The 15739-nt window shown below is 36.4% G+C and overlaps 1 protein-coding gene across 1 annotated transcript in view; it reads right to left on the reverse strand.

Moving 5' to 3' along the window:
* Window positions 1–2762: 2762 nt before the first annotated feature.
* The window catches only part of LOC112978593 (gephyrin-like), a gene marked incomplete at both ends in the record, with an annotated part of 234005 nt that continues 221028 nt past the window's right edge, over window positions 2763–15739 (reverse strand). Inside the window, 3 exon segments of the mRNA XM_026092193.1 lie at window positions 2763–2900; window positions 8930–8972; window positions 11337–11399. Of these exon segments, the coding sequence (XP_025947978.1) occupies window positions 2763–2900; window positions 8930–8972; window positions 11337–11399 (244 nt within the window).

The following is a 15739-nucleotide window of genomic DNA, read 5'->3' on the forward strand; positions in this document are numbered from 1 at the left end:
GCCTGTTTAGCCTGGAGAAGAGAAGGCTGAGAGGGGATCTTATCAACGTGTACAAGTATCTGAAGGGAGGGTGTCAAGAGGATGGGACCAGACTCTTTTCAGTGGTGCCCAGCGACAGGACGCAAGGCAACGGGCACAAACTGAAACACAGACACTTCCATCTGAACATGAGGAAAAACTTTTTCACTGTGAGGGTGACAGAGCACTGGAACAGGTTGCCCAGAGAGGTTGTGGAGTTTCCTTCTCTGGAGATATTCAAGACCCGCCTGGATGCGATCCTGTGCAACGTGCTCTAGGTGACCCTGCTTGAGCAGGGCGGTTGGACTAGATGGTCCCTTCCAACCTCAGCCATTCTGTGATTCTGTGTGATTGTGTTATTACTATAAACACAAAACTGTTATTTAGCCCATATTTTGCATGTTTTTTTAATTTTAAAGTAAAATATATTGTAAAAGGCTTCTCCAAAGCATGATGCAGCAGGAAATGAGATATGCTGTGATTTCATCTAATTTTACCCTTGTTCTAGTGAAGAGGCTTATAAACCAGATATATGAAAAGGCTGCTACCAACTGCTCATATAAATATTTTTGCATGAAGCCTAGTATGGAAGACTGGTGTGAAAATATACTGTTATCTACATGTGAGGATTCTGCTCATTCTCTGTCTACCTAGAAAAATATTTTTAGTCACATTTTCTTAACTTCTGGGAAATATACTGCTTCTGTCCCCTAGATATCTCAGCTGAACCTAATCTAATAATGATAAAGAAAACTACACTGAGAACAATGTTTTGAAATAACATGTAATGTTTCATACAGAAGTGTAAAGATTGTGAGATGGAGCAAAATGAAAAGAAAAACAAGCAAGACAATAATAAAATACAGATTATAGAATTAAAGACAAAAAAGGCAATATTGCTGGATTGCAAGTGATGAACGCATGTTCTTAAAGATTAAAAAAGGCAACAGACTTTACCTTGTATATTACAGCAATAAAGAACATGGTATGAGCAGCAGTGTTACACTATGAGAGCACTATTCCTTACTTGCATTACTCACTATGCAAGTAATCTTTTACAACAAACTCAAAAAAAAAATCAGAAAGAAATGAGGATCCAAGGAATAACAGGGCCAAAAGCTTTAATGTGCAAGGCATTAAAACTTTGAGAAAGGTTTTGAAGTCTTATCTATATTCATAAACAGTTACTTTCCAAAAGAAATGCATGGCCATGTCAACAATTATCAGTTAAAAGTGGCCTCAATTGAGTTTCAAGATCAAACTTGTCCACTGTCCACATTGCTAGCCTGCAAGCAAAGCCTCACGCATGCCTGGAATGTGCCCTTCCAATGCACGCTAGAGAATGTGCACACGTGCACATGTAGTAGCAAAGCCAAACTTAAGCATGCTTAGGTCTAGACTACTGACAGCTATCCAAGAAGATCTGATAGCTGTACTCAGACATTAATGCCTTCATGTCTCCTTCTAGTCTGCACACCATTATAACAGCTCAGGGTATAATATGCATATACTGTTGAACAGTTTGGTGCTTTTCTGAATGCATGATATGCAGTATCTTCTTAGAGATCTGTTTCCTGCTATCAAGACATCTGGGAATGCTGATCTCCACTTGGAGTGACTAAATGCAGAGATGTGATTCTGTGCAAACCTTGCCAAATAAGTATGTAAATATGAAGATATCTCAGCGGTTTGTGGCGGCACAAAGATTTGGGGAAGGGTATGAAATCTTTGAAGATTCAAGCTGGAAGACAGAATTTCCCATTTGGAAACCACTTGTACCTCTCTGTTATCTGCAGTCAACTGAGATCCCAAACATCTTGCCTCATGAGGCTCATGGTTCCACTATCTCTCTGCTCATCAGCTCACCTTTGGAAAATCTGGAGAGGTCCATTTCCCTCTCCCCACCAGCTTTAGGATTATTTGCCAGAATGCTCCCTGTCATGGTTTTGTCCTGTGCCAATAACTCTCTCCCAGACAATGTCCAGGTTTGGTTTCAGGGACAGCAGAGGCAAGGGCCATTCCTAACAGCCATTATTTCAGGACGGAGGATAGTTTAGCTGCATAAATGTGAGTGGTACCATGCTAATTCCTCTTAAGGCCAGAGAATGGCCTCACCTATCCCATTTATTTATGAGTATAGACATAGTTAAGTCTGACTCTTTGCTGTTTGGAGCATTTTAAGATAACCTAGCTGTTTAAAACAGTAACAATTACCTTTTATTATAAAGCTTCAGGAAACCAAATGATTAAATGAAAGTAAAGATCAGAAAAGGCTCAATGTAGTGGCAGAACAGAAAGGGGAATATGTTACATTTAAGAGGAGGCAAATTCTGGAATGACTAGTAAGCAAAGTAGGATTTGGAAAAACAGACTGAGATGAACTGTTAAAGACAGACATGGAAAAAAGTGATCTGGAATCAATAATAACGTTGATTGAATCATTAATCTGAGATTGAAAGGGGTGAAGTAAGAGTCTCCCACAGTGAGAGAACAGAGTGATGGATCATAAGACAAAATGGAGCCAGACAGCATCTACACATGTCCAGTGTTAAATCAGCCACTGAGGCAAACTGTGTTTTTTAGGTTTTTGCTTTGTTGCATATTCCACAGCCTATAAGCAGATGCATTTATGTATGTCTCAGACACTTCATAACAATTATTAAAAGACCAAGTGCTTAAGCTGGCTGTGAGAAAGGAAATAACCACCCTAACCCTCACAAAGAATCCAATTATATGTAAAGTACCTCTGTAATTGATGATTTCTGTTCCAAGCACTGGGGTCATCTCCAGAACTGTGATGAAGGCCTTGTCCATAGATGTCAATGGGAATGGAGACATGCGGTGTCTTCTTGCTACCTTGGTAATGTCAACAGCACTGTGACCTGAAAAGAGAGAGCACCAAGTTTATGTACAATACAGCGTGTAGACACACACAGCAATGTTCATTTAAACCACTTTACCCTAAGGGCCAGATGCATTTCAGTAAATTAGTTCAAGCTACTTATCACTACTAAGCACTTATGTCAGAAAGTAGAAAGGTATTGTATTCAGTTAGAATCAAAGGGGAGATTTAAAACAAAATACAATTGATAATTGAAAAAGTTCACGAAAGTGAATATCCTTTCTTGTTATGAAAAATATGCCAGAAGTCTTGATGAGAATAAAAGAATCAGTTAATCAGAAACAGAAACTCTTCACCGACAATGCAGTATTTGACACTGTGGCTCATCATCTGAGGCTGACTCACTTCTATGATCTACCTAGTGCTCAGGACAATTCATTCTGTTCTTCCTTGATGGCTTCTATAGCCTTCTGAAGGGTAGCTGCACTTTGACAGTCAGATCCTGGACATATTGAGTTCCACTGAGTTAAGTATTCCTTTTCTCCTTCTCTCCCATTCAAAATCTACAATAATGTTCTTGGAGAGAACTGTAATATGCCACAGCTTTGATTCTAATGATACATAAAAGTTTCTGAACTATGTCTGTATATCCCATCTTAAAAACAAATCACACCTCTTTCCCAGCTATGACTAAACCTAAATAAGATAAGCAAGTGTATCAGATACAGATGGTAAAAAAACAGAGAAGACAACAGCATTACCAGCATATAAAAGCTGGTAGTTTGAAGTAGTTGTTGATACTGTTCCATCAACTGGAAATAAGGAGCTATGATACTACCTTTAAAAAATTGGCAACCTAGAAGTCTACAGAGATTCTGTATCAACTGGGTACAGATTATTACTACTAATAGTATATGTATTACCACACTCTACAAATACCTCTCACTATGCTATGTGCTGCGCACAGAGAAAATATTAAAACAGACACAGCTCCAGTGAGTTTGCAGTCTAAGAGGAAGATGGGAGTCAATAGGTTTGAAGGGAGGATAGAGGGGAGCACAACAAAATCATGGGACAGTCAGCACAACAGAGAACGGTTCTAGCTAGTGGGCAGCTTAACCGTTGTCAAGATTTTGTAGTCACCACAGCAAAGTAATGTTTAAATGTATAATTTGAGTGAAGATAATTAGATAGATTAATGGAAGTTTACTTTCTCCAAGTATGAGGGACAGGTTGGGCAAAGATATGAAAGAAGTTGTTTGAAAATCAAGCCAGTGGACAGAAAACTATGACTGGCAGCATGTTTGATTTCCTGATACTTTATGAGAGTGAGTAACTGAGGGGACAAAAAGCTCTGAAGGACTTTGAAAGTGAAGAGAAGAAACCGAAGAGAGAGGACTAGTGCAGTAACAAATCAACAAGGATAACATACAAACCAAAAGATTAGGAAAATGATATTTGCAGAAATATCTTTAATGGATTTGCCTGGATCAAGAATGCATTTATGAGAGCTAAAGCGGATGATGTTCCAGAAATACAACATGAGATCCTTGACAAGAATTTCAGCTGCATGCATTGACAGGAAAAGCCTTATCTCAAGATGTATGTCGAAAGAGTCTACAACAAGCATGCACAGTCTGGCTGTAAGAAAATAGAATAAGGTGTAAGATGAAGATGAAGCCCAGGTAATACCATTGTGGAGTGCTGAGGGGGACAGTGGGTTGTTCATAGTGACCGGCAAAACTTAATGGGGAATAGCTAGGAATCAATGTCAAAGACAGGTAAAAGGAGACAACTCTGGAGAAACAGTTCAGCATAGAGAGTACCTGAATTTTTGTTTGATACAGATGGGTCAGAGGCAAGGTCTAAAGGGATAGAAGAAGGGATAAAAGCAGTGGACTAAGGACAGAGCTCTGTGGCTCTGTGGCTCTCTAGAAGAAATCTTGGAGATTTCCAGAAACAGGACAATTCCATATAAGACACATTGAAGGAGCTGTTGGAGTGATAGAAGAAGACCAGGAGATTGGCAGCTCAGGGATGGTAAGAATGAAATGCAACCACTGAGCTTTGACTATGAAGAGTGCAATAGGAACATTGATATGAACTGTTTCAGTGCAGTGCAAGATGTGCCAAGAAGTCTAAGTAAAATATCTCTAAAATACCACTAGCACTCAGATGCACTTAGGTGCAACTTCCCAGACTACATGGGCAACAAATTAAGGCATCGTGAGGTCTCATGCCTGGCTACAGGCATAAGACATTCCCAGGAGAGTTTCTTGGCAGTAATGAGGCCTGTCTGCAACTCTCACAGCCATCTTACACCCGAAGTTACTGATAATGCTTGATTTCATTTGGCTCTTGGCAGTTTAAACCCAGCATCCAGCATCACTGTAGCTAATACTACATGTAATTAATTATATTTCTAAACCAACATAATTTATAATAAGATAATGTTGACAAATAATAAAAAGACTCATTTTTAACTACATGATTTCACTTTGTTGTTGCTACCTAGATGCCCCATTTGCTGCTGTGCATACTTCCATATTTTCGAAAAAAACCAGATGATTGTTTTAAATGTTGCCTTCGATAAAAAATAACTTTATGATAATACAATCATGTATTTTTTTTTTTTTACTTCAGAAGAGAAGAATACTGCATCAGTAATGTTTGTATACACAAAACTTCTTTCAGCACTGACATGTTTGTTCAAATAAGTCATGTAGGAGATCGTTCATTAACTCATTTTTTGCTATCAACATAGTAACTATCTTTAAGAGGAAGAAATAGAGAAAAAGAAATCTGTCAACCTAATTCCAGTCCCAAGAAAGATTCTGGAAGAACTTATTTCAACAAACTCTTTGTGAATATTTGGAAGATAACATGATAATAAAATCAGGCACTGTGAATTTGTCAAGCACAAATAATTTCTAACTGATTTCATTTCCTTCCTTAACATAGCAATCGGCATACTGAAGAAGGGAGATACAGCTGACGAGATATATTTCAACTATATTAAGACTTTTCACAGTCTGAAACATGAGTTTCTCATAAGCAAACCAGGGAAAAATGATACAGATTAAACTATTGTAAGATACAAGCATAACTAGTGGAAAAATTACTTTCCTGGATTTAACAACAGGAATGTCATTTGCAAGCTAATATTCATTTGTAATTATTATAACTGTATTTTGTTAGCACCTTCATAAAGACGAGGATGCTGAAAGGAACGTACTTGTAAGACAAAGACAAAAACTATGTCAAATTTCCCAGACCTTTCTGTGTTTACGTGTCACTGAAAGACACCCTGCCTACAGGCAATGTAATAACGGCAGCAGATGCCGCACAATACATGCTAAAAGCTTTTCCCTGGCTGTATAGAGTAAGGTATTTTTGTCTTAAAAGGAAAACTTAGAAAGATGAAGGAAGACACTAGAAAAAAAAGTATCACAGCAGTGAAAATCAGCGGAACTGTGAGGCAGCAAACAACCTTCACGCTACAGCCATTAGGTGCTGGCTGTTGTGTCACTAAGTAGGAATCTTTTAACTTTAGCAATAAGAAGGAAAGTAAACTGCATAGTCAAAAATAGTCAAAGACATTATATACATCTTTACCAGCATGATGTCTTGAACTCTTGCTGATGCACACTGGCCTTTTAGAAGTCTGCAATACATCTTCAGTTTAAATTATAAACTCCTGGGAATGTTTATGGCCCATCTGAACTAGAGCTAGTTTCTAGCAAAAAAAAGCCGGTATTTCAAAATCCAGTGTGTTAAGTTGTAAGAGCTGGCTGCATATATTGATATTTGATATATATTGATTTTTGTTATCATGATGTTATGTAACACTAGATAATCTCTGTAACTGTTTCCAGCTGCTGAAATGCCACATGATTAAATGCTTTGAAGAAAGATCCAGAATGATGACATTAATTACTGCAGTGTGACGAGTCATCTCTTCCAAGTATGCCCATATACATTCCTATATTTCCTAACTTTTTCCTGTTCACCCTTACTTAAAGTCAAGCTGCAGGTATGTGATTTCTCCCCGGAAAGGAAAGCAAGGTGTGGTCCTCCGAGTGGGATTGTCAATGCAGTTCCTGTTCTTACTGGATTCCAGTCCTCCAAGCCCAGTAGATCCCTGGCAGATGTCTCCCTGCATTGTTTTATGTAATGTACCTAATTTAGAAGTAGCATACCTCCCAAAAAGAAGCTACAATATATTTCAGGTGTGATTATACTTGGGAAAATGGCCCTTCGGCTTCCTCCCCAAGCGTAGGCTCTCCCTGACACTCCAGACCTAGTTAGGTTACAAGTTAGAAAAATGATTTTTCTACAGCCCTTCAGATCCTGGGATCAGAAAAATCCAGGGAGTTTCTTCTACCATCATAAGACATATAGGTTAATAATTCTTCAAAGAGAATTGTGTTAGTAGCTGTTCTGATGCAAAAGCAAAACAGAATTCAAACTCCTTTCCTAGTGTTCCTCTGTAGTGTCCACAGGATTAAAAACATTCATTTCTCATGCAAAGAGTAAAATAGATGTTATTTTAATTTACACTAGGTACTATTACAGTACTCTTGATAAGATAGTACCATGAACCATAGTTTAATAGTAAACCATAGTCAACTATGGTTTATGGTACTATATAAACTTTTATAAACTATGCTTTTTTTAAACCATCCTAAAGTTTATTTTTGGAAAGGATTTGACCTCTATAGAAGCATACTTCTCTAAAAGCAGTACAGTCTGTCAGAAATTCTGGAAAATATCTTTAAGTTTCCTTGTTTTCTAAAACTCTTTGCTAGCCACTTTAGAAATTCGCATTTGCCTTTTTAACCCTTAAAATGCCAACCAACCAATCAGAGGCCAATCTCTGAATGGTGCCTGAAGTACTATCTCCTAGCTTGGAGCTCTGTGTCTAATACATGTCATTTTCTTGTTCAGGCAAGTGTTCAAAGTTTCTGTTAAAATCTAGTGGGAAACGCTTTCTCCAACCCACTCTGTTTGCAAATAGGTAAAATCCACTGATCTCTACAACGCTGTTCCAACACCAGAAGTGACACCTATTATTTCTGCAAGCCAAGCCAAGAAAATACATACTCAAAAATGGAGTTTTTGCACTAGAATGAATAACATTAATGCACACAGAAAGAAGGAAGCTCATGTAACTCCTAATCCTTCGCTCTCCCTATTTCTTCCTAGAAACAAATGCTAAATTTGCTTTTAGCTGTATCATATATTTAAATAGACCTGGAGCCAAAAACAAATAATGTCTTTTTAATTCTAAATTTATGGAGTGGTACATTTTTATTATAAGTTAATGACATTAAACAACTCCTGAGACCTTCCCAACTGTCTTTCACAAATGTCAGATGGCTCTGAAAATAACTATTTACATTAAGAAGCATTCTATATGACAAAATAATCCTTTAGCATTGAAGTCAATTGACTGTGCAAGGTGGAAAATTCACAACAGCCTTCTGTCTGATCACCAAAACAACCTCCTATGCAGGTTAATATATATATATGGTAGTACAATTTTTAGGAAAGATTCAGATAAAACTGAAAGGAATTTTGCAAATTATAGAACAGGTAACGTGGATCAAACCTCAGTTTTTAACCTTTACAGTTTTTGGTTTGGTTTTACAAAACCCAGCATTCAACTTCATGCTCAAGTTTGAAAATAAAAATCATATATATTCAACTTGAGAGTTTCCATTTTCATTATCTTTGAGTGTTGATTCTTTTTGCCCATAAAACTTGCACATGCTCTACCATTTAAAACAACACACCAACACAACAACATAGGCCTCGGTGTCATTAGAAGAACAACTTGGAAAGAAAAATTAAAAGGTAACTATCAGTTAATACATGAGCACTACAAGCTATTTGTATTTCCTCTTTGGACTGAATTTCACTGTCTTAAGTTCTTAAATTTCTTCTATGAACCCACATGCATCCCAGCCCTCTCCTTCTGCTCTCATCTGATTATAATGTGCTGCCTTCTTGTCTGTCTACAATAGCAGTCTTATTTTCACAGTAAAGCTAGAAAGTTTCAGTACTCACTTGCTCTGAGGATGTTCTCCTTGCTGCTGCACCTGGACTGGACCTGCAGAGAGAGCAGAGAGTTTGTGAGCTACAGAAGTTAACAAGCATGCAAAATACAGAGATATAATGGGCAAGCTCCTGGGATCTAAGACAGAGGCTCTACATATTTTCAGCAACATTCTTACATACTCTACATGAGATAAATATATTTAAACAGAAGAGTATTAGCTGATGGTCAGAGTCCGATATAAGCAATTTAAAACTCTCCTAACGATAAACAAGATGGCCTAAGGACAGGATAGTAAGAGTAAAATGAAAGAACACATTGTTTAAAATTATTTGTTAAACTCCAGTTTTATATAAAAATTCCACATTTTCTCATATAATTATGATTACCATAACTCTGAATCTAAGTCCTCTGTTTTATGATTAGACAAAATACTAATATAACTGTATTATCATGACCTGCTTTAAAACTCTACTGTTGAAATTTTCAGCTATTATAGAAAGAGTTTAAACATATTCAATCTAGATTATGTTGATTCTGAAGATATTTATCAAACCTTCTTCATAGCTGTATAAACAACTCACAGTTGTATAAACAGCTCCTGGCTGGAGCTAGATTAATTTACTCTATTGTTTCTGTTTGGCTAAAGGAAATGCTATGTTCAGTATGAATTTTATAGTGCAATTCTACTTTAAAAAGTAACCGTGTAAGAATGGCAATTGGCTTCTCAGCAGATCCTCTTCCTAGGTGCTTAGCTGCCCCTGTGCTATTCCAGGTTTATTAGTCTGACTCCAGTGGAGGACTCCCATTGGTCTAATACTCTAGTTAACACTGGCTTTTAGAGTTCCATCTCTGCCATATAGATTAAAGAATTTTTGTTTTTGACGGTTATCAGTCTCATAGACACAACACAGTTTAAACTGTATCTTTATTGAAGCATCAGCTCTTGTTAATTCTTCTCAAGTTTGGAAAGACACCACATTGTACAACAGCACTGAATTTGCAAGTTAGTAGATACACTGATCGGAAAAGGGGTCTGTTTTATGACATGTCAGCTGACTGAACTGGTAACACTTGGGTAAAAAGCTTTTTTGTGTGGCTGAAATTGCAGCCATAAGCTAAAATAACTTCTCAGGAAGACAAACCCCTAAGAGAGTATGAACTGAATCCTCCTCTTTTGTACATCATTCACAGATTTATTGCTATATTTCAGTGAGATGACTAACAAGATAAAATTACGTAGACGTAGTTAAAGAAGTGGAATAGCACAGGTGACACTAAGGGTGCAATTTCCCTTGCAGAACATTTGTTTCTGCTGAGAAAGTGAAGGAATGAATCCAGATTATCTTTCAGATTTCAGTTTGAATTTGTAGTTACAGAAAAAATACATAGAAAGTAAATATGTATGATCCAACAGTTATGATACATGTTCAATTCCCAAAAGGCTGTCTTTGTAAATGAGCAGCCACTGAAGTCTGAAATGAACTGTGCCCCAATTTCTAAACCTCTTTCTTCCATTCCACAGCAGCTTGCCCCAAATGTATATTCACATAAAAAATTGAATTCTACAGTGTAACACAGTCTATTTATTGTAATGGAATAACTCATGGAAAGTAATGTTGCAACTTAGAGTGGGTTATGGTGTCCTTTCCTGAAAAAAACTGTTTAAAAAAAAAAAAGAAAAAACAAAACCTCCCTCCTTCCCACCAAAAATATTATACAAAAAAACTTCAAACGAAATATTAATGATGCCCAAATTTGGCCCAGAGCTGTTTTTCCAGATTTCAAAGGCATGAGATAAACTCTCTTTTGAAGAAGAAAATATTTACCTATAATTTACCAAAGGACAATTCTGGACCAAAAGATGTTATAATGAAATGAAGGAAAGCACAAAAGAGAGAGGGGCTCAGAGAGAGAGAGACAGAGAGAAAGAGAGAAGCAGGATGGGATGTGGCAAGCCAAAAGACAGTGTATGCAAAAGGAGACATGGGCCTATGTGTATAGACTACTGTTTAAAATGGAAGAGGCTCTCTTATTTCTCACTGAAAACCATATAAAAAGAGAAAACGAGGAATGGGCCTGCTGCAAAATAATCAAGCAATTTAGCAAACTGTGGAATGAAACTCAGTGAGATGACATAGTCCTAAAGAAAAAAAAGGCAAAACCAAAAAATACAAAACACAAACATTCAGAAACAATCTACTAAAACAAACTAAGTAAAATAAGTGATCCAAAGGACACAGATAAAAGCTACTAGAGAAAGAGGAAAAATGTTAGCGGACAAAGACAGTGCTGAAGAAGTAAAATGGAAGTCAAGAGAGAGTCTTCAACAAAGTGGAGGAACAGAAGGAGCCCAAACCCATAGCGCAAAGCAATGTTTGCGAATGGAAAACAGCTCCTTTGAGCAGTAATAGTTACTCTCGAGTTGTAGCCTCTATTCCTCCTGAGTTCATCTTTAAGCCCTTCCAACCTATAGTGGAGCTAGTGTATGGACAAAAACAAGAGATTTATAATGAACAGAGCAGCTGAGATTCGCAGATCAAATCTTCTAATATAAAAAACGTGCTGACAAAGTTTTGCTCTTACAATGTCCAAGTGACAATGGTAACAAAAGACAGCTGGCTTCACACACAGCCTCTCCGAGGTCACTTTTTTTAATTCTGTGCACACAGGGGACTTCAGTGACAAAGTTAAATTTTCTTTGTGGTTTCTTACAACAGGCCTAAAGTTTACAGTTTATCACTCACCTGAAGGGCAACATATGCAGTATGGGAAATAATTTGCTTTCCACAAATTTTAAAAGCAGCTGTGGAAGAGGAATCCATGATATTGAAATAAAATGCTTGATCAGCTAGACTTGATTGTTTCCCAAACTATGCTCACAGCTGCAGAATACAAACCATGTTTTAACATAACTGATATCATAATTAGTTATTATATAATACTTTCATTTGTTTAATATGAATTGTACATTCATATCCTAAATGCTATTTTTAAACAAAACTGCATTAAAATATGATTTCAAATAAAAACCAACAGTTTTCTAACATGTACAGTTTTAGCTATAATGGAGCTTTGTATAAATGTTGTCATGTGCTGTAGGTGCCTTTTATCATATTTTATTATTTGTATATTTTGCTATTTTGTGACATTTGCAAAAAATCTGTATTCCTTTCACAGCTATTGCAAAGTAAAGGTTTTGTATTACATCACATATAGTACCATGCCTGATGGGGATGAATGATTAGAAATATTATTTACTGTAATTCCTCTCACTCACAGGTTGTTACAGAAACAATAACCTGTGGCTGTCTCTCCTTTCCCAGGAAAGGCAGAGTTTCATTGTTTGCCCAGTCCACATCTTGTTGGCTCACAATGTATCTTGGCAGTAGATATAGTGGGCCATCATCCAGTACCATTCCCCTGTGTAGTTCAGGCAGAATGTAATCAAACCCAAAGCATTCAATTCACATTACTGTTTTTTAAGGAAACTGGATTTTATGTTCTTTAAAATACAATTTCATTGTGCTGAAATGCAGAGTAAGCTTTCTCCCATAGGCTGAAGCATTAAACAGAATGTGAAATAAAGTACTTTAAAATAAATTAAGGGAATGGTAAAATCAAGAGACCTGCTGACAATTTTCATCTATCAATCAATCATGATTGGTCTGAAAAATGAAATCACTGACTGTAATAAATTGGATGTATCTAAATCTACATGATACATTTTGCCGCAAATAATAGCGTGCACAAAAAAACTCTTTACAAAAAAAACAGAAAAAGACACAAAGAAAAGCTCATGCTGTAAGTGAAAAATTCATGTGAAAAATAAAGAGAAAAGAAAATTAAAAGAATCCTTTAACATTTTACCATGATCTTTAGGAACGGTTAGAGAAATTACTTACCTTTTATAAGTCATAACAAGATTAGCACAGAGTATTAAGTCAGCTCTTCATTATGGGAGGTACAATTAAAAGCCATTGGTTATAATAAAACAAATTGCTACACAAAGATGAAGAGTTTCCAGCCCAATATGAAAAGCTAACTCTTATGGGAGAACATTTCAACTCAAGTTTACAACATGAAGAACAATTCAGAACAATGACATCAAAACATGATTTATCACCAACAGAAAGAACCAATTTCTCTGGAACACAGAGACTGTAGGAGGCTAGCCCATAACCTCGATCATTTATGGGAGAGCATATTGCTCCATTTTAGGAAAGCATGCAGAATGTGGAACCACCAGCAGAAACCCAAACATATATATCGACACAGAGGACTAAGGTACAGGAAAGGGAATGGGTTCGCCAAGCTGTAATGAAGGAAGCAGGATATGCAAAGCATAGCAGCAGTTACCAGTTTGAGAACTACATTCCTCTAACTGTCTCATAAATGCCAGATTTATTTATGAGGTGTTGCACATATTACAAGTTACTGTCTGTGGGAAAGTGTATTACTTATATCACCTTTCCTTGAAACTCCAGCAGTAATGTGAAGACAATTTATTCTGGGTGGTCTGGGAAAGCACAATGTTGCTGCTTTTTTCCACATGTGGTTTACTTAAGAGATAGAACAGATAAATTATATAGCAACTAGCATTACAATACAGACCCCAAATACTTCACATAAATGCTTCTTATAATTTGATACTACAAAGCAGTTAAGTAGCAAGAAGTATCTCAACAACACTCAAGCTTTAGTACATATTGTGATGGCTAAATTCTTTCTTCAAATTGTACTCATCATTTATATATTAGTTACTCACTTTCTACATTAGTTATTATATAATCTGAGTTCTATACCATATACTCAGTGTATATGCCTTTTGAACCGTCTCTCAAGCACTGAAGGCTTGCCTGCTTTAAATAGATGTAAAACCACATATGCTCCCATTTTTAAGTGCAGGAGTTTACATGGTCTTTCCTGCCTGATATATTCTTTTCTCCCTAACAATGCAAAACATATCAATATCTGTATTTAAATACATAAAATAAAATTAAAGCATAATTAATAATGTCTCAAACCTGTGTAGTAACACTGTAAAAAATATTAATTAATTAATTCCGGCCTATTACTGTAAGCCAAACTAGGAAAGGATTGAAAAATGTAATGAAATACACTAATTAATAAAGTTGTTTTAAATCTAATCTGAAGTATGGAGAAAATTGTAATTGCTTGGGTTGAAGTAATATGCAATATAAAAATAAGGTTGTTTAAATGATTTCACAGAAAAGGTACGTCTAGAATTGCCAACTTAAAAACATTTTTAACAAAATACTTGAGGATTAAATAATCCTATTAAAAGATGCAATCTTCCTATTTCAGGAATGCATTCAAAAGAGTGCTCTTACACTGAGATGCATATGTCTTAAGAGTATGCTTAATCACCATCTGAATTAGGACAAAACTCAGTCCAAAACTAGAGCAAACCTCCGTTTTTTTTTTCAACTTTAAAACTGAGAACACCTCTTAAAGGGAGAGGAAAGTGAACTCAAGGAATTTTATAGGAGCAAACACACTAGCACATTTTTTAAAAGAAGCAGCGCTGTTGGTGGGATTCACCTCACTTTAGATATGAATAATGTAGTATTCTACGTATGGAATTACTCACCTGGAGTCAGTGGGAACAAATAAGTACTTTTAGGGCACCATTCATCTGGCCTGTTGTAGGCATCTACTTTAGAATAAAATGAACTGCACCTAAGATGTGCCTGTTTTCTCTACTGACTATAAGTGCAGTCTGCACAGGTGGCTCAGATGTAGATGTCTCCACTGTGCATGCCTACATTTAGTCAGGTAGATCCTATCTGATTTATTTCTAAGTTATTCATAGTTAGAAATGATGATTGCAGACTCTTTATGCTGAAGGGTATCTAAAGAACAGAGAAACTGCACTGAAATAAAAAAAAAACAAGAAACATTCTTTAGAATTAAACTCCCCCCCCCCCCAAAAAAAAAAAATTTAGGAGTAGATTTTAGCTGCTTAATAAGTGTTATATTTAGTAGACTGGACACTAAATAAAAGTCATCTTCAAATCTAGAATATGCCTTTATGTCTTTATCCACATATTACTGAGTTTTACCTTTTCTGAGTTTTTTTCCTAGCCACCTACATTTTACATGAAGATATATTTAATTTTGATCATTGTTTCCCAGTAGACTATGAACACAGACATGGAATTTTATGGTCAGATTATGCTTCAACCTAACTGCTGTCCAAGCAGGACAGCTCTGGTGGGTGGCTGAATATACTGTAAAGATGTGAGGGTTGAATTGCTTTTGTTTACGGGAGCAGAATAAAAAAAGATAGTGTCCAATATTTGCAAACTAAAGGACACAAAGGACAGTTTTCTGGGAAACAAAAAAGATGCTGATTATTCATAGCCTCTCAACTAAAACTGACCTTGTCCTGGAGATGGAAAATAAAAATGTTTATTATTAAAAGAGGGTTCAAACAAAATCTTACACATCAACCTAAACTGCAAGCTAACTGCCTCACTGAATGATAAAACAGGAAGAACCATGATATATGCAAAAGCCTTTAAAACAACAAAGGAGACAAAATAGTAAACCAGAAAGGCCAGAAGGCCAGGCCAGAAAGCTAATGGGAAAGCAAACTAGCTACTACAAACTAGCTACATAAATTTGATAGTTGAGAATTAAAAGATGCAAGAGAAAGGAAGTGTTTTTTTTAATCTCATGCCAGGAAATTTTATGAAACATTTACATTTGTATGAGAGAAAAAACCCACGAGCTGAGCTTTGTCTTCTCAAGTCCAAGCATGGGGCAGCATACAGATACGCTGCATGAAGAAGAGC

This window comes from Apteryx rowi, unplaced genomic scaffold (assembly GCF_003343035.1).
Source record: "Apteryx rowi isolate R43461 unplaced genomic scaffold, aptRow1 scaffold_945, whole genome shotgun sequence".
In the NCBI taxonomy this organism is placed as follows: Eukaryota; Metazoa; Chordata; class Aves; order Apterygiformes; family Apterygidae; genus Apteryx; species Apteryx rowi.